Raw genomic sequence first — 20224 nt, 5'->3', positions numbered from 1 at the left:
GGTGACGGCAAAGGCGTGTTCTGATTGGTCCATCTGTATTGTTCAGGCTTGTGATTGGATTGCAGATAGAACCTTATAGCGCGAAGTTCAAATTAGTTTATGTAGATCGAACTTTCTAGTTTTTCACTTCCGATTTACTTTTTCTCAAATCTAACTGCACAGACATATGAATAACCATCTAAAGATCTATTATATGTGACTAACTCATTTTTGACAAAAATGTCAGATGGAACCTTATAGTCCCAAGGTCTCGATTTGTAGTTGAACAAGTCATTGCGTGTATAGATTTTTTAAAACTTGACTTGAGACTTGTGACTCGACTTGACTTGACTTGCTCTTAGAATGCACAACTTGTACTTGACTCGAGACTCAACCCATTCTACTTGGGACTCGACTAGAGACTCGAACCTTGTGACGTGAGACTTGCTTGTGACTCGAATAGTAGTGACTTGGTCCCACCTCTGTATATATAGTCCCACTCCCAGCTGATAACACTCTTAAAGCGTGTACAGTAACTACTTGGTTTTATGGTCTATATCAATGATAATTCACCAACTCTCAAAAACTCTCAAAATACAGTAAGTTGTCAGTGTATCTCTGTGAGTGTGAATGTTGTTACTGGACCGTTCGGAGCAGGAGTCCACCCCTGTGGTCAGTGGGCTGATTGAGACAGTGGACAAAGTGATGGTCCAGATGGTGTCCAACCTGGAGTCCAGCCCCAGCCCCCACTCTCTCATCTCTCTGGGAGGAAAGTCCTTTGTAGCAGGTCAGTACCATGGCGACTCAACTCTCTCCAGTCCTGACTGTACTGTATGACTCACACACTGTATTGTCTTACTGTAAAAAAAAAAGAGTGTTAGGGACCCTGCAGATGTAGGATCTTAATTTGAGCTAGTTTGCTACAGCAGGAAAATAATAAATGTGAATTGTTTTGTGCAGTATTATTAATGGAAATTTTTTGTATGGGTTGTTACATTTTTCGTTAGGGGAAAAATCACTTTAGAAGCCTTTTTAAACCCTTGAATACACTACAAGTTTGCATTTCCTGCTTGTGCACCAAACATACAGTACCAGTCAAAAGTTTGGACACATACTCATTCAAGGGTTTTTCTTCATTTTTACTATTTTCTACATTGTAGAATAATAGTGAAGATATCAAAACTATGAAATAACACATGGAATCATGTAGTAACCAAAAAAGCGTTAAACAAATCAAAATATATTTGAGATTTGAGATTCTTCAAAGTAGCCACCCTTTGCCTTGATGACAGCTTTGCACACTCTTGGCATTCTATAAACCAGCTTCATGAGGAATGCTTTTCCAACAGTCTTGAAGGAGTTCCCACATATGCTGAGCACTTGTTGGCTGCTTTTCCTTCACTCTGCGGTCCAACTCATTCCAAACCATCTCAATTGGGTTGAGGTCGGGGGATTGTGGAGGCCAGGTCATTTGATGCAGCACTCCATCACTCTTCTTGGTCAAATAGTCCTTACACAGCCTGGAGGTGTGTTTTGGGTCATTGTCCTGTTGAAAAACAAATGATAGTCCCACTAAGCGCAAACCAGATGGGATGGCATATCGCTGCAGAATGCTGTGGTAGCCATGCTGGTTAAGTGTGCCTTGAATTCTAAATAAATCACAGACAGTGTCACCAGCAAAGCACTCCCACACCATAACACCTCCTCCTCCATGCTTCATGGTGGGAACCACACATACGGAGATCATCTGTTCACCTACTCTGCGTCTCACAAAGACCCGGTGATTGGAACCAAAAATCTCAAATTTGGACTCATCAGACCAAAGGACAGATTTCCACCGGTCTAATGTCCATTGCTCATGTTTCTTGGCCGAAGCAAATCTCTTCTTCTTATTGGTGTCCTTTAGTAGTGGTTTCTTTGCAGCAATTCGACAATGAAGGCCTGATTCACGCAGTCTCCTCTGAACAGTTGATGTTGAGATGTGTCTGTTACTTGAACTCTGTGAAGCATTTATTTGGGCTGCAATCTGAGGCTGGCAACTCTAATGACATTATCCTCTGCAGCAGAGGTAACTCTGGGTCTTCCTTTCCTGTGGCGGTCCTCATGAGAGCCAGTTTCATCATAGCGCCTGATGGTTTTTGCGACTGCACTTAAAGAAACTTTAAAAGTTCTTGAAATGTTCCGTATTGACTGACCTTCATGTCTTAAAGTAATGATGGACTGTCATTTCTCTTTGCTTATTTGAGCTGTTCTTGCCATAATATGGACTTGGTCTTTTACCAAATAGGGCTATCTTCTGTATACCACCCCTACCTTGTCACAACACAACTGTTTGGCTCAAACGCATTAAGAAGGAAAGGAATTCCACAAATTAACTTTTAACAAGGCACACCTGTTAATTGAAATGCATTCCAGGTGACTACCTCATGAAGCTGGTTGAGAAAATGTGCAAAGCTGTCATCAAGTCAAAGGGTGGCTACTTTGAAGAATCTTAAATATAACACATATTTTGATTTGTTTAACACTTTTTTGGTTACTACATGATTCCGTATGTGTTATTTTTATTTTGATGTCTTCACTATTATTCCCCCCCAATGGGATTAAGGTCTGGGGAGTTTCCTGGCCATGGACCCAAAATGTCGATGTTTTGTTCCCCGAGCCACTTAGTTATCACTTTTGCCTTATGGCAAGGTGCTCCATCATGCTGGAAAAGGCATTGGTCGTCACCAAACTGTTCTTGGATGGTTGGGAGAAGTTGCTCTCGGAGGATGTGTTGGTACCATTCTTTATTCATGGCTGTGTTCTTAGGCAAAATTGTGAGTGAGCCCACTCCCTTGGCTGAGAAGCAACCCCACACATGAATGGTCTCAGGATGCTTTACTGTTGGCATGACACAGGACTGATGGTAGCGCTCACCTTGTCTTCTCCGGACAAGGTGTTTTCCGGATGCCCCAAACAATCGGAAAGGGGTTTCATCAGAGAAAATTACTTTACCCCAGTCCTCAGCAGTCCAATCCCTGTACCTTTTGCAGAATATCAGTCTGTCCCTGATGTTTTTCCTGGAGAGAAGTGGCTTCTTTGCTGCCCTTCTTGACACCAGGCCATCCTCCAAAAGTCTTCGCCTCACTGTGCGTGCAGATGCACTCACACCTGCCTGCTGCCATTCCTGAGCAAGCTCTGCACTGGTGGTGCCCGATCCCGCAGCTGAATCAACTTTAGGAGATGGTCCTGGCGCTTGCTGGACTTTCTTGGCCCTGACTCCTTCTTCGCAACAATTGAACCTCTCTCCTTGAAGTTCTTGATGATCCAATAAATGGTTGATTTAGGTGCAATCTTACTAGTAGCAATATCCTTGCCTGTGAAGCCCTTTTTGTGCAAAGCAATGATGGCAGCACATGTTTCCTTGCAGGTAACCATGGTTAACAGAGAAAGAACAATGATTTCAAGCACCACCCTCCTTTTAAAGCTTCCAGTCTGTTATTCTAACTCAATCAGCATGACAGAGTGATCTCCAGCCTTGTCCTCGTCAACACTCTCACCTGTGTTAACGAGAGAATCACTGACATGATGGCAGCTGGTCCTTTTGTGGCAGGGCTGAAATACAGTGGAAATGTTTTTTGGGGATTAAGTTCATTTTCATGGCAAAGAGGGACTTTTCAATTAATTGCAATTCATCTGATCACTCTTCATGACATTCTGGAGTATATGCAAATTGCCAACATCAAAACTGAGGCAGCAGACTTTATGAAAATTAGTATTTCTTTCATTCTCAAAACTTTTGACCACGACCTGTAGATAAGCTTGCATCGTCTCTCTCCCAGGGGCTAAGTCAAATCTTTGATCCGCACATTAATCATCACCACCACCAGATAACACTGTGCCTTTGGCTCCCAGTCAGAACCCCTCAGGCCTGGTGTTGGAGTTAGTTAACCACTCACAGTGGTCCCTCTCTGTTTCTAACCTCTGACCCGAACAGATTACTCTCTAATGAAGATCCCACAGAACTACAATCTTCCACTCTACCGCTTCCCCACTCAAGGAAAGAACTACATCTCAGTGCCCGGCGAGGCGTTCACCATGCAGTGTGAGTTCCCTACATCTCATTTCACTATTTTTCTACAAACATACATTTACATACTTACTCTCTCAAAGCAATTCATATTTTGCTGCTAGAATATAACATAGGCTCATCTTTCTTTTGTGTCCGGCTCTTACTCCTCTTGGATTGAATTTGAATAAATACTTCTCATTAGTTCTGCACACTGTTTCTGCCAAGAGAAAATTGCCCAACTGGGAAGCCCTTGTTATTGGGCAGTAGTTTTTTCTGATGATAGGATTAGAGACCTTTAACACAGCAGAAGGTAGTGTGTGAGAGAGCCATCGTGGGACTGTTCGTGATGCTTTAAAGTACAGTTGTACAGCTACAGTGCTGTATGACTTTTATGCATAGATGTATCATTGACTACTTTAGACACACCAGAGAGAGTTAGAGAGAAAGAGACTTGTCATCCACTTTACTGACCATTAAAATGAAACCCCTCCACTCACAGTGAACTCATTTATTTGCTTAGCTCACTCTTATCGGCGCTGTGAGCGCTGTGAGTGCTGGTTAGGCAGTAATTACGGCAGTATTAAAACTGTTTGTTTGACTTGTGTTCGGGTCAGATCCACTTGGCTCCACCTGGCCCCCAAACGCACTGCGTTGCTACACTAACATTTAAATTTAAAAAATGTATAATCTATTAAAGCACCATTATCAGAAATGGAATATAAATGTTACTGCTGGCAACATAAGCTCCTAGATTGAGTTAATGTAACATTGTGCATCCTGACACATGGCATACTGTATTAAAGGCACCAAGTGGAGCTTTTATAAGCCAATTAAGTGCAGAGAAAGTGATTTTTTTTCTCTTGGACTGAGATACTTCCAAGTATTAATAAAAAGTTTAAGGCAAACTGGCCACCAACTGATCTCTAAAAGGATTTGGTAGGGGGCATTACACTCATTACATTCAAAACCTTCATATACAATGGCCGTGTCTGAAATCTATCTTGCCTACTACTTACTAAAATGATATAATGTGTACTAATCGAACTACATACTATTTATTATGTACTGTTTAGTAAAAAAATATCAACATACTTGGCTCCCCCATGCTGAGAATCTAATGCGCAATTGTGTAGATTCCCGCCATTCGTTCATTTGGATACAGCACGTCCCCTTACCTTATTATCAACTGATTATCAGCTGTTGTCAAACGTCTGGAAAGACAATTCTCTTCTTCAAAAGTGTGCAGCGAATTCTACTACATGAAAAGCTGAAATTAGTATAACATCCTGGCATTTAAAGCATACGCGATTTTCTAAATTTCACATACTATTAAACATTATTTTCGCATACCTAAAATGCTTACTATTTAGAATGCAAGTATGGGTATTCTAGCACGGCCTATGTATTTTCAAGACCGTTTTTTTTTTTTCTTACTCAGTGAGGTGGATTTCATTGAATGAAAAAGGGGTACTTTGACCACCAAGCGTTTCAGATCCCTCTCTAGTTGTCATTGTTTACCATGTTGTATGGTAGGTGGGACTGGTTTAGGTGGTGGGGTGGTGCGGGTAGTGCATAGGACCAGGCCACAGGCCTCCTGCTGTACTGTTTTAGTCATGGCGCTGTGACTTGCATCATTTCCCAACACACATGTGGTCCGTGGTAACCCTCCGTCTCACCCGTGTGTGAGCATACAGCTCTCCCATTAGTCAGGGAGTGCCAACCTGAGGCAGCGAGGCTGTGTTAATTAAGTTCCCCTCCCTGTGAGCATTTTAGCAGCGCCTCATCACATTCTCAGCCCTGCTGTGAGTCTGTGTTTCACCTTTGACCACTCTCTCCCCTTCCTCCCTCCCTCTCCCCTTCCTCCCTCCCTCTCCCTTTCTCCCCTCCCTCTCTTCCCTCCCTCTCTTCCCTCCCTCTCTTCCCCTCTCTCTCTTCCCTCCCTCTCTTCCCCTCCCTCTCTTCCCCTCCCTCTCTTCCCTCCCTCTCTCCTCCCCTCCCCTTCTCCCCTCCCTCTCTTCCCCTCTCACTCCCTCCCCCTCCTGAACCTCCTTCCCCCCCTCTCCCTCCCTTCCCCTCTCCCTCTCTCCCTCTCCCTCAGCCCAAACCACCATTGTGGGTGTGTTCTACCACAACATGCACAACTACTACACAGGGATCAGCCCCCTCAGGACCAGGTAAGGGGGATGGGAGGACACATAAAGAGCCCTGATCATACCAAACAGGAATGCTCTCTGTGCATGAATTATGAACCATTTACTAGTGTGATATAAGATTATCCTGACGAAACACAGTACAGTAGACAGCAAAGTTGGTTTAGGGCCTGCAAAAAGTAATGTCATATTCTAATTTATAAGCATTTAGTTGAAAAGACTTGAGGTTGTCGAATCATCTGTTTGGAATGAGACTAGTCCGAAGAGTACGCAATAAACAAAATTGTTTACTTTGCACGCCGTGCAATTATGAATTACCGCCATTGAGAATAAGTGATTTCAGATAATCTAAGGGATGTTATGGCACTAAGCGCTCTGAGCGTCAGCCAGGATCACTTCCTGTGTGTCTCCCCTGGTGGAGTGGCGCCCCTGTTTCCTGTCGCCAAGAACGGATCATGCCTGGGGCCAGTCCTTATCAGTCTCCCACCAGGCTGTCTCTCATCTCACCACTTAACCTCCACTGATTGATACACCCTGCCATTAACTTCATACAGGATCTTTACCCCATACTTCTTTCCCCATCAATAGGGGAAGCGTATTTTGATAATGCTGTGACATTTATTCTTTGCATGACTTGGAATTTTATTAAAGTAATTAAGTGGTATAGGCCTAAACAATCTTCTTTGCTTTAAAACATGTAGTTACTGGCAGACTTCATCAATGGCATAATTGTGTCTAGAAATACAGCTTTTATGCTCAATGAGTTGGAATGACTGTATTGTGGCCCTCAATACAGCACGTAGCTTTGACTGCCTCTTCAGAAATCCAGCTCTAAATGTAATATGTGTAAGTTTTAAGGCACTTCGGATCAATCCGCTTCTGCAACAATATATAACAATATACTTTCTTCTAAACAAGTTTCTCAGTAAATCGGGATGATAATGATAAACACTCATGTTTACTTTACAATTGATGGTGAGGTTAGTTCATAATGGTTGTGTTTCACTCCCCAGTGGGTGAGAATGTCCCTCTGTATGATGATACGGGGTGTCACTTACCTGTTGACCTAGAAAAGCTCCTGACGAGATGCTGTGTTTTCACTGTGATTGATGACATGACAGATGTATCAGAGTCTCACTCCCATGCTACTGTTCTGAGCCCTCTGTGACACTACTGTGTAGATAGAACACCCCAGCAGAGCTCTCATTGGTGTTAGAAAGACATTCTGTATCATCTCTCGCTCTCATAGGATCAACGAGGCGGCTGATTTCAAAGACCATAAGATCCAGGTGGCCAGTTTCCTCATCTCACTGAAGGTGGAGCCATCGCCTGCTCTATCCGTCAACCTGTCTGGGTCTCCGCTCATCAAGATCGTCCTCACACACATCCTGGTAAGAGTACATCACCAACACAAATACACCACCTAGGATTACTCCAGTGTATTGAATTACCAAGCTATGTCAATGGATTACCATTTTATTGGCCATAAGAAACCTTTAATCTCTGTTCTTAGTGAAGGACTTGAAATTGTGCTGAAAAACTGCTTGGCAATAGTTTTCCTGAAATAAGCAGCACAATTGTTGGGGGTGGTATTCTTACCTTATCAGAAGGTATAAGGGTGTGATTTTTAGACTATTTTTAGGTGTTTTCTCTCACAGTATGTGAAAGGAACTGTGTTTCTTGTGGAAAGAGGATTGAAAATGTCCCAACCTCTTTATTGAAACACAAGTGATTCTGGACATTTGAACTGTAGGCTTTGGGCACTTTTAAAGGAACAATAATTTGAGTTCATGAATAGCATATTTTTTGCCTTTCTGCTTTGTTGCAGGGATTTAGGGGAGAAAGTGTTGCCAGCTTTCCATGGGAAATGCATTTGAAACCCATAATGAAAGTTCACTTAGAAAATGTGTATGGCAATTGTTAGCCCTCCTCTAAATGCAGAAATGCAATAGAGAGCTCTAAAGTCCATCCATAGAGCGCTCTACTTACTCCAACAAACACAAAGAGTAAGAATGATCGAATCATCCCATCCACCTTATTTTCCATAAACATTCGATAGTTGCATAAGGACCAAATGGCCTCAAGATATCATCCAATAGGAATTTTATCCAATATTTTTTAGCAAAAATAAGATGTGATCGTTTTCCATCAGCAGCTAACATAAGCAGCCTGTCCATTACACTTGGAGAGAATGTGCTTGCCCTGCCATGTGAGCTGCTCAGTTGAAAATATTCACTTCCTAGTGAACCGCCATCAAAGGTGTCCGTCTCTCTTAAGAGCACAAATGCAAACCATGCGGCTTTGTGAAACCATGGCAATGGGTGCTGTTTGCCTCCATTTTCCCTTTGGAAATAAATGTTTATGCTGCAGTGATCTGGCCGCGTTCTGGTGACATGAGTACTGTGTTTGTTTTAGCAGACACTACGGGAGAGGGGAGAATGTCTGTCTCTTATGAAGTGCTGGAGATGTGTTCCAGTGCTCTTTCATCTTGATTCAAGGTGTTTCTATTTACAGTCACTGAGATTGCCTTACTGCTCGTTGTTATGGTGCCAAAATAAAGTCGTGATAAATCAATGGTTTTCACAGAAATCCCCATCCAATCAACATTGGTCTTGTGTCAATTCCAGTGACACCAAATATGCACTACTGCTGCTTTCATGAGTCCTATGCCAAATTACCATACAGTAAGTGTCAACACCTAACATAAGACAATATACAGTAGCTGAGACTTACTGTGCATTTGGAAAGTATTCAGACCCCTTGACTTTTTCCACATTTTATTACGTTACAGCCTTATTCTAAAATTGATTAAATAAAATCTACACACAATACCCCATAATGACAAAGTGAAAAAAGGTTTTTAGAAATTTTAGGAAATGTATTAAAAATAAAAAAACAGATACCTTATTTCCATAAGTATTCACACCCTTTCCTATGAGACTCGAAATTGAGCTCAGGTGCATCCTGTATCCATTGATCATCCTTGAGATGTTTCTACAACTTGATTGGAGTCAACCTGTGGTAAATTCAATTGATTGGACATGATTTGGAAAGGCACACACCTGTCTATATATGTCCCACAGTTGACAGTGCATGTCAGAACAAAAACCAAGCCATGAGGTCGAAGGAATTGTCTGTAGAGCTCTGAGACAGGATTGTGTTGAAGGCACAGATCTGGGGAAGGGTACCAAAACATTTCTGCAGCATTGAAGGTCCCCAAGAAAACAGTGGTCTCCAACATTCTTAAATGGAAGATGTTTGGAACCACCAAGACTCTTCCTAGAGCTGGCCGCCCGGCCAAACTGAGCAATCGGGGGAGAAGGGCCTTGGTCAGGGAGGTGACCAAGAACCCGATGGTCACTCTGACAGAACTCCAGAGTTCCTCTGTGGAGATGGGAGAACGTTCCAGAAGGACAACCATCTCTGCAGCACTCCACCAATCAGGCCGTTATTGTAGAGTGGCCAGACGGAAGCCACTCCTCAGTAAAAGGCACATGACCGACCACTTGGAGTTTGCCAAAAGGCACCTAAAGAACTCTGACCATGAGAAACAAGATTCTCTGGTCTGATGAAACCAAGATTGAACTCTTTGGCCTCAATGCCAAGCGTCACGTCTGGAGGAAACCTGGCACCATCCCTACGGTGAAGCATGGTGGTGGCAGCATCATGCTGTGGGGATGTTTTTCAGTGGCAGGGACTGGGAGACTAGTCAGGATCGAGGGAAAAATGAACGGAGCAAAATACAGAGAGATCCTTGATTAAAATCTGCTCCAGAGTGCTCATGACCTCAGACTGTCCTTCCAACGGGACAACAGGACAACGACCCTAAGCACACAGCCAAGACAACGCAGGAGTGGCTTCGGGACAAGTCTCTGAATGTCCTTGAGTGGCCCACCCAGAGCCCGGACTTGAACCCGATCGAACATCTCTGGAGAGAGTCTAGGGTTGTGGCGGTCACGACATTCAGTCAGCTGGTGATTGTCAAGCAAATAACTGTCGGTCTCACAATAATTTACTGTTAATTAACATAAACACATTTAGCATCTCCTTGCTTCCACACATAGCCTGCAAGGCACTGATGCAGACCCTCTACATTTTAAAAAGTATAATAAATCCATGTAATATAGCCTACACCTTCACAATAAATCCATTATTTATTTTAGACAGGTCTAAAGAAACGTGATATGAAGAAAATGTAGTCTATTTCAGATAACAGAATAGCATACTCTGAGTTGTTGTTATGTTAGGTACTGATCTGGCTATGCCATACGGCTGTGGCCTACACTAGTTCATTTAACAGACAAGATTTGCTTAGAATTCCGTGGCATTGTTTTCTATTATTTTGTAGTATGAAGAATACAATTGAACAAAGCTGAATAAAATAGAAAGGATATTTTCTCCAAACGATTTGAGGGCTATTCGGTGTTGAGCAGTTAACAAAGAAATAGGTAATCCTATATGCTTAATTTACAGTTATTAATGTAACTTTAGTTGTTCTACAAACGTTGGGCTATATGTTTAGATTTTTAATACATTGTAAGGCTGCATGATGCGACTCTAATGATGATTTGAAAAAAGTCGCTTGAAAGGCATGAGCTCTGCTTTGTTTTTTGCGCAGGCTGTACACACTTCATCAGTCTCTCATTCACAATTTGAGAAGCATTTGATAATGCCTTGAATTTCCTGGCGGCATCCCCTTTGTGTGGCTGTAATGCACCCTAAGAAAATCCATGCCTCCCTGAGTGCTACGTGCTACGTGCTCCGAAGCACCTCTCACTCACATGGCTCTCCATCACGTGATCAGGTCTTTCTCACAGGCTACAAGTGAAGACAGACACATCGGGGACACAACTGCGCGCGTCCTTATCCAATTCCAAGGTGCATATTGAAGATATTAGATAAACTGTCCACATTTACTTTTCGTCAGTCAACAAGATGAGTAGGCCTAACAAACAGCAAAAGCACTAGCCTATGTCAATCTACTATCCCTCATAGTACAAAAGTTGACCTATTCTGTGCGAGAAATAAATATTCCAAACATAGTCTGGGACAGTTGTGGGATGTGATAGATTCCAAATGAACCTTTTTTACGGAATGAGGCTGACGCAACAGATCAGAATGTTTCGCTTAAAATCTTGATAAACCATTAGGCTATTTCTTCACATTATAAGCGCAGCAATGTGCACACAGCAGTAGGCTATAAGCGTGAATATTCCATTAGCGGGAAAACACCATTATCAAAAGTGACCACAAATGCGATTATGTATTTATTATAAAGGTGCATTTTTATGATGAAAATTATCTTCCCCAAACTTCAAACTCATGCGCTGCTTATGTATGCCAGTTAGGCTCTACACCCCTTGTAAAGCAGATGAATGTGCTTAATTTTAAGAAGTTATTTGGCCACTTTAGTTGTGATACAAACCTTATCAAAACATATAGGCCTATGGGCTATGCTACATGAGGTGTGTGACTATGATTAGGGCATCATGCACAAGTGATAATATATAATTCACAAGTGATAGGCTAATATTATCACCCATCAGACTATTCTTGATTTAATCTTGTCTTTACATAAACTACCAGTCAAAAGTTTGGACACACCTCAAGCGTTTTTCTTTATTTTTACTATTTTTTACATTGTAGAATAATAGCGAAGACATCAAAACTATTAAATAACACATATTGAATTATGTAGTAACCAAAAAAGTGTTAAACAAATCAAAATATATTTAATATTTGAGATTCTTCAAATAGCCACCCTTTGCCTTGATGACAGCTTTGCACACTCTTGGCATTCTCTCAACCAGCTTCATGAGGTAGTCACCTGGAATGCCTTCTTAAAGGTTAATTTGTGGAATTTCTTTCCTTAAGGCGTTTGAGCCAATCAGTTGTGTTGAGACAAGTTGGGGTGGTATACAGATGATAGCCTAATTGGTAAAAGACCAAGTCCATATTATGGCAAGAACAGCTCAAATAAGCAAAGAGAAACGACAGTCCATCATTACTTTAAGACATGAAGGTCAGTCAATACGGAACATTTCAAGTTTCTTGAAGTGGAGTCGCAGAAACCATCAAGCGCTATGATGAAACTGGCTCTCATGAGGACCGCCACAGGAATGGAAGACCCAGAGTTACCTCTACTGCAGAGGGTAAGTTCATTAGAGTTACCAACCTCAGAAATTGCAGCCCAAATACAGTGGGGGAAAAAAGTATTTAGTCAGCCACCAATTGTGCAAGTTCTCCCACTTAAAAAGATGAGAGAGGCCTGTAATTTTCATCATAGGTACACGTCAACTATGACAGGCAAAATGAGAAAAAATAATCCAGAAAATCACATTGTAGGATTTTTAATGAATTTATTTGCAAATGATGGTGGAAAATAAGTATTTGGTCAATAACAAAAGTTTCTCAATACTTTGTTATATACCCTTTGTTGGCAATGACACAGGTCAAACGTTTTCTGTAAGTATTCACAAGGTTTTCACACACTGTTTCTAGTATTTTGGCCCATTCCTCCATGCAGATCTCCTCTAGAGCAGTGATGTTTTGAGGCTGTCGCTGGGCAACACAGACTTTCAACTCCCTCCAAAGATTTTCTATGGGGTTGAGATCTGGAGACTGGCTAGGCCACTCCAGGACCTTGAAATGCTTCTTACGAAGCCACTCCTTCGTTGCCCGGGCGGTGTGTTTGGGATCATTGTCATGCTGAAAGACTCAGCCACATTTCATCTTCAATGCCCTTGCTGATGGAAGGAGGTTTTCACTCAAAATCTCACGATACATGGCCCCATTCATTCTTTCCTTTACACGGATCAGTCGTCCTGGTCCCTTTGCAGAAAAACAGCCCAAAAGCATGATGTTTCCACCCCCTTGCTTCACAGTAGGTATGGTGTTCTTTGGATGCAACTCAGCATTCTTTGTCCTCCAAACATGACGAGTTGAGTTTTTACCAAAAAGTTATATTTTGGTTTCATCTGACCATATGACATTCTCCCAATCCTCTTCTGGATCATCCAAATGCACTTCAGACGGGCCTGGACATGTACTGGCTTAAGAAGGGGGACACGTCTTGCACTGCAGGATTTGAGTCCCTGGCGGCGTAGTGTGTTACTGATGGTAGGCTTTGTTACTTTGGTCCCAGCTCTCTGCAGGTCATTCACTAGGTCCCCCCGTGTGGTTCTGGGATTTTTGCTCACCGTTCTTGTGATCATTTTGACCCCAAGGGGTGAGATCTTGCGTGGAGCCCCAGATCGAGGGAGATTATCAGTGGTCTTGTATGTCTTCCATTTCCTAATAATTGCTCCCACAGTTGATTTCTTCAAACCAAGCTGCTTACCTATTGCAGATTCAGTCTTCCCAGCCTGGTGCAGGTCTACAATTTTGTTTCTGGTGTCCTTTGACAGCTCTTTGGTCTTGGCCATAGTGGAGTTTGGAGTGTGACTGTTTGAGGTTGTGGACAGGTGTCTTTTATACTGATAACAAGTTCAAACAGGTGCCATTAATACAGGTAACGAGTGGAGGACAGAGGAGCCTCTTAAAGAAGAAGTTACAGGTCTGTGAGAGCCAGAAATCTTGCTTGTTTGTAGGTGACCAAATACTTATTTTCCACCATAATTTGCAAATAAATTCATTAAAAATCCTACGATGTGATTTTCTGGATTTTTTTCCCTCAATTTGTCTGTCATAGTTGACGTGTACCTATGATGAAAATTACAGGCATCTCTCATCTTTTTAAGTGGGAGAACTTGCACAATTGGTGGCTGACTAAATACTTTTTTTCCCCACTGTAAATGTTCTCAACATCAACTGTTGAGAACATTTAACATCAACTGTTCAGAAGGGACTGTGTGAATCAGGCCTTCATGGTCGAATTTCTGCAAAGAAACCACTACTAAAGGACACCAATAATAAGAAGAGACCTGCTTGGGCCAAGAAACACGAGCAATGGATATTAGACCGGTGGAAATGTGTTCTTTGGTCTGGAGTCGAAATTGGAGATTTTTGGTTCCAACCACCATGTCTTTGTGAGACGCGGTGTGGGTGAACGGATGATCTCCGCAAATGTATTTCCCACCGTAAAGCATGGAGGAGGAGGTGTTATGGTGTGGGGCTGCTTTGCTGGTAACACAGTCTGTGATTTAACCAGCATGGCTACCACAGCATTCTGCAGCGATACGCCATCCCATCTGGTTTGAGCTTAGTGGGACTATCATTTGTTTTTCAACAGGACAATGACTCAACACACCTCCAGGCTGTGTAAGAGCTATTTTACCAAGAAGGAGAGTGATGGAGTGCTGCATCAGATGACCTGGCCTCCACAATCCCCCAACCTCAACCCAATTGAGATGGTTTGGAATGAGTCGGACGGCAGAGTGAAGGAAAAGCAGCCAACAAGTGCTCAGCAAATGTGGAAACTCCTTCAAGACTGTTGGAAAAGCACGCCAGGTGAAGCTGGTTGAGAGAATGCCAAGAGTGTGCAAAGCTGTCATCAAGGCAACGGGTGGCTATCTCAAATATAACATATATTTAGATTTGTTTAACACTTTTTTGGTTACTACATGACTCCATATGTGTTATTTCATAGTTTTGATGTCTTCACTATTATTCTACAATGTAAAAAATTATAAAAATAAAGAAAAACCCTTGAATGAGTAGGTGTTCTAAAACGTTGGACCGGTAGTGTATGTGTGAAATTCGTTTTGATTTAGAATGAGCCATTATCATGCACCTGTCTCGAAGCAGGGCAAAAAATACCTGTCATCTCTACACTTAAATAGTGACTGGAGGACGCTTTTCCCGTGGTTCATTTTCATGCCAGCCAGGTAGGCTATACTCCTGGTCTAAAGATAAGCATTGTGCTTAATATTTGCTTAATATTAGGAAAGTTGAGAAATAAATATAGTAAGCCTATAGAAAGCTGATGAGATCCTCCTCTTTTTAATAGAGGCCATCACTCTGTTTTCTTGCGCAATTGCATAGCCTATAGAAATGTTGTGCAACATGAGCTCATGGGCTCTCATGAAGTGTTTGATTAGATTTTCGATTACATTTGCATTGATGTCAGAGTGATTAGAGGGGCAATAGAGTGCTGAGTACCAGGCAGTTAGCAAGTTTGGCTTGGAGAAGCCTAATTACCGTGACTAAATGGTCACGTGGAATTTGACTGCCTTCATGACTCGTGACCACTGGTGTGGCGGTAATACGTAATACGGTCAACGCAACAGCCCTAGGAGAGATCTGAAAATAGCTGTGCAGCGACGCTCCCCATCCAACCTGACAGAGCTTGAGAGGATCTGCAGAGAAGAATGGGAGTAACTCCCCAAATACAGGTGTGCCAAGCTTGTAGCGTCATATCCAAGAAGACTTGAGGCTGTAATCGCTGCCAAAGGTGCTTCAACAAAGTACTGAGTAAAGTGGTATTGTGTGTAGATTGATGAGGGAAAAAAAGAAAATGTTATCCATTTTAGAAAAAGGCTGTAACGTAACAAAATGTGGAAAAAGTCAAGGGGTCTGAATACTTTCCGAATGCACTGTATATTTAGAAGTTGCATACCTCACACATCACTTTTTGTCTGTAACCATAACCAGAAAAAAAGTTAATATGCTATTACTGGTCTGCTGTGAGCTGGGGGATAGATTCAGCCCAAAAGTGACTGACTATTTTTGGAATTTGTGTCTTTGGGAGCTGGTGGATACTTCACCCTCCAAACTAGGAGAGGGAAACTGCTAACACACTATGTGGAAGACCTTTCCCGTCATTGTTCACTCCACTCTTTACTGTCTGTCTAAGTCCACTCCCAAAATGGCCTCCCGTGGTGTGCCTTCACTGCTCAGGGGTAGCTAAATGATTTGTGATTGACCCTTCTGCTTTCCCAACGGTTTTAGCCAGCGAGAGGAGAGAGAGAGACATCTAGTCACTTCAATCAAGTCTGAGAAGGGGAATTGTGTCAGCAGCAGCATAGTCCTGTCAGCTCCCCCATATTTCACCGTACTGGTCATGGTGCCATGGTAACAACAGGTCCTGTGTATTAGTAACACAGTAGTAGAACAGCAGTCACTGTCAGGTCTCGAACACAACAGTAGACACCTTTGACCATTTACCTCCTTTATCTCACATGGAGGACACCTGTCTTATGGGCAGCAAAATAAAAACAATGTCATGAATCCTATTGCTGTGAATGCCTAAAACTATAGGGAATTCATTGACGCTGTCACCAGTCGTAATAATCCATAATGACCTTGTCTTATAGCTATTAGCATCGTTCACAGGGGAGGCCAAACAGGTCTGAACGGATGGCCAATGAATCTGGCCTTGCATCTGTGAATGATAACCTGTGAGCTCAGACCCTCACCAAACATCTAGTGAGGTCATTTCCTTCCAGAGCTAACTGGCCGTGCCGTATCAGTCCGGTCCAAGGTGAAGCCACGCCAGCCAATAGGGTTCTGGGAAGAGGCTCCGATACAGAGCGAAAGTGTTATTGGGTCTCTCAGAGACCTGTGAGCTTTCTCACGCCATTCTGCACTAGTGCTGATTGGGCCCTGGCTCCAGCTGTGATTTATTAGCCCTGTCCGACGTGGGCCTGGCGTGGGAGGACCAGCGGAGAGGAGAGGGGGCACTGGGGTCTGTAGTTAAACATTAATACATCCATAAAAGACCTGCTGCCCCTCCCCATGCCCCTCCCCATTCTCCTCTTCAAAGCTTCACACTGATGGTATGAGGTGAAGAAATGGAAAGAGTGATTTCACGAGGAATGCCGGTGTTGTTCAGTGTCAAAATTGAAAGGATAGAAAAAAGGTTTTGACAAGCAGGACTTGAGTTTACGGGCTAATAAAGCTGTGTGTTGGAGTGGCGGCAGCAGCTCCATGAGAGGGACTGTGGGCAGCGGAGGAATGGAGAGGGACTGTGGGCAGCGGAGGAATGGAGAGGGATTGTGGGCAGCGGAGGAATGGAGAGGGATTAGTGTAGGAGCGGTGGTGGCCTCTGTCTCTTCCAGAACTGACCCATACATCCATACTGTACTACAGAAGCCCCTTTTATCAGGTACTGGAATGAAAGGGCTAGAATGAATGTTCTGTTTCATATTGACTTCATTTTATAGATCTTGCTTTTACCCTGTAATTGATCACATTTTTATCTATCTACTGTATGTCTTTTAAAAACAAAAGGGGATAGGAGAATGATGGAGTGTTTCTTTGGAGGGGAGAGCAGGCTAGTGATTGCAAGTCTAGTATACTTTCAGGAGCTTCCAAGTAAGGGTGGAATGATGAATAACTGTGGATTAATTAATCATGAACTGGGAAAATAAACCCACCAAAACCTTTTTAAGAACCCTGATACCCAATATTTTTTAAACAAGTAAGCCAAAGCTGGTATCAGTCCTCTCTGCCACTATAATAAGCAGTCTTTATTGCCAGATTATTTTTATAACTCTCAGTACACACCCAACCCAAACCCTGTGGGTGAGTCTCTCTCTCTCTCCCTCCCTCCCTCCCTCACACACAGACTCTCTTACACATTTGGGCCAGCTCGGTGATCAATCGCAGATGGAGGTCTGGCGATAGCTATCCTTCTCTTGCCAGGAGCTTTGCATTAAGGGTCTCACTCCCCCCGCCTCACTTTCTTTCTCCCTTGCTCTGTTCCCCTTTCCCAGAGTTACTCAGATGGAACTTTCTTTCAATTTCCTTGTGCAAAAGAGAAAGTGATGGTTTGGCACATACAGTATTTTTAAGTAACATTCCCCCATATTCACACAACTCTTTGAAAATACCAATATCTCCAACAGAGCTTGGTGTAGTGTGATTGTATTTATCCCAGCACTAAGCCAAGTCATTTCCAAAAGTAAAGCTTGTTAGAATACAATTCCTAGTACCTTGAGACACTTCCTAGAAATTCAACAGCGTGCCATACTATTTTGCAACCAAGGATATTGCAATATAACTGGAGTGAGCTTGTTAGACTTCCAGATCTCGGCATCCCGCCCTATCAAAACAAAATGGCAACTTCACTTTTCTTCACACCCTTCACACTTATCAACACTTCCATAGTTGTTTTGTGTGTCTACTGAGGAGGCTCAGCCCAGACCACAGCTGCAAGCCTTACATTTCCCCTGACATCATGACCTCACTCTGCTCTGGGCCAGTTGTGTTGTCCAGTGCTGCTCAGATGGTTTCTCCACATGCTCTAAATGAGTTGGTGTGTCTGTCATCATGGACCTTCATAGCAACATTACCTGTTCATTAAGCCCAAACTGTGCTGGGGTTAGCTTAGACCCAGCATTTTAAAGTGGATCCCAGTCTGAAAGGATCTCATAACAGATCTCAGGTCAGTGATGTGTCACTGTGATACTAACCTGCTGTGCTGTGGTCCATTTGGCTTGCTGGACTGGATAGTGTTTCACTGCACCTCTGTGTGCCTGTCCCAGACATAGAGCAATAAAGTGTTTCCTTTTGTGGCTAATTTCAGCTACAGTAAATGTTGCTGTGGAGAGATCCATATGTTTTCACTTTCTACATGTTGTAGAGTGGAACCAGAAACAGGGTTTAGTCTCCTGATTAATCAAACAATAAGGCAACAAAGGAAATTCATTCATGTTTTTCGGTGGAATGGTGTCACTGATGCAGACAGTCGTGCTGTTAGACTTGTTTTCAGTGGTGAAGATTTTCTGTCCCACACCACACACCACAGAGTAATGCTACAGTACACCCTGTCTTTCCATGTCCTCAATAAGAATGCTACAGTATGTTGGAACATGGGGAAATTGAAAAGATACGTTTTATTTATTTTTATTTTGTTCTACATAAGTCACGATTTTAAAGTTTTTTTATTTTTTTATTTAGTGTCCACAATCTTTATTTAAACTGTATTGCACTCAAAACAAGTCTTACTACAGGCTAGCTCTGCCAGCCCAGAGAATGTGGGTTAGTGTGGAAGTCAGAGTAGGACTGTATGTGAGAGGGAGTTTGTGTGTTAGTCCGCTATTTGGCTGTATGTTAGAGAAGATATAGTGGTGTTGGCCTTTGTGTCTGAGGGTGTGTGTTGGTCACAGGAGGTTGGTGGCACCTTAATTGGGGAGGACGGGCTCGTGGTAATGACTGGAGCGGAATAAGTGGAATGGTATCAAATACATAAAACACATGGTTTCTAGGCTAGCCGTTAATGATCAGCTTATGCCACTCATCCCTTCGGCACAACGCTCCCTCCGAATCTCCCCCAAATGTTGTTATGCAACACGCTGCCACATGATAGGCATGTAGTCATGATGTCATGATAGGCACTGGTCTCTCATTGATTGAGATGTAGTGGGTTGGCAGACACAGTTAAGGATGGACTGCTTACTTCACGACTGATTTAATAGTCACTCTGTCACTCATTCTCTGCCTCCCTCTGGCAGTCAGTCTCTTCCTCTTTCCCTCAATACGCCTTTGTCTCTGTTTCTTTCCCTCTGACTGTCTCTCTGTCTTTCTCTCTCTTGTCCGCTCTCTGTCTCTTCCTCCGATGAGGTTTGAAGTGATTTCCAAGGCTCATTTTGCTGGCCCTCTGTTGTTAATAAAGTGCTGGAGCGGAGCTCTCTTCCCTGGCAGACAGTGAAGCCGCAGGGCACCAGGGAGAGACGTGTGTGTGTCTGTGTGTGTGTGTGGCTGGCACACACACACCAAATCACATCTCTGTCTCTCTTTCTCCCTGCATTCTAAATACTGAGGAGAGACTCTCAGCTCCACATCATTCTCTCTTTCACCAGATATGGGCTCAGAAACGCCCCCACTGGATATGTCACAACAACAACCACTGTGTCGCCACAGAGACATTGTGGCTGAATAATACCACTTCTCACATCTGTGACTGTCCATTTTGTCAATGTGCTTTTCAACGTGTGTCTGGTCCGTGTCAGAGTGTGTAACATTTTCCCTCTCTGTATTCACTCAATGTGGAAAATTAGTCCCCCGTCCCCTCTGTAACATAATAGCATCATCAAAGTTTCAGCGATAGTAGAGAACAAATGGTCCAGAGTAAAGGGATGCCTGATGGCAGTGTGTAATTGTT

At 42.9% G+C, this 20224-nt stretch overlaps 1 protein-coding gene across 1 annotated transcript in view; it reads left to right on the top strand.

Annotated features, from left to right (window-relative positions):
• LOC311141323 (adhesion G-protein coupled receptor D1-like) overlaps positions 1-20224 on the top strand; it is a gene marked incomplete at both ends in the record, with an annotated part of 57257 nt that overhangs the window by 15480 nt on the left and 21553 nt on the right. Inside the window, 4 exons of the mRNA XM_084176619.1 lie at positions 637-766; positions 3956-4063; positions 6129-6204; positions 7430-7571. Coding sequence (XP_084032745.1) covers positions 637-766; positions 3956-4063; positions 6129-6204; positions 7430-7571 — 456 coding nt within the window. The remainder of the gene's footprint in view (positions 1-636; positions 767-3955; positions 4064-6128; positions 6205-7429; positions 7572-20224) is intronic.

The sequence above is a fragment of the Coregonus lavaretus genome (genome assembly GCF_964263955.1).
Source record: "Coregonus lavaretus genome assembly, chromosome: 14".
Taxonomy (NCBI): Eukaryota; Metazoa; Chordata; class Actinopteri; order Salmoniformes; family Salmonidae; genus Coregonus; species Coregonus lavaretus.
Note: the sequence above shows the minus strand (reverse complement) of the source record. Positions and strands in the feature narration are given on the sequence as shown.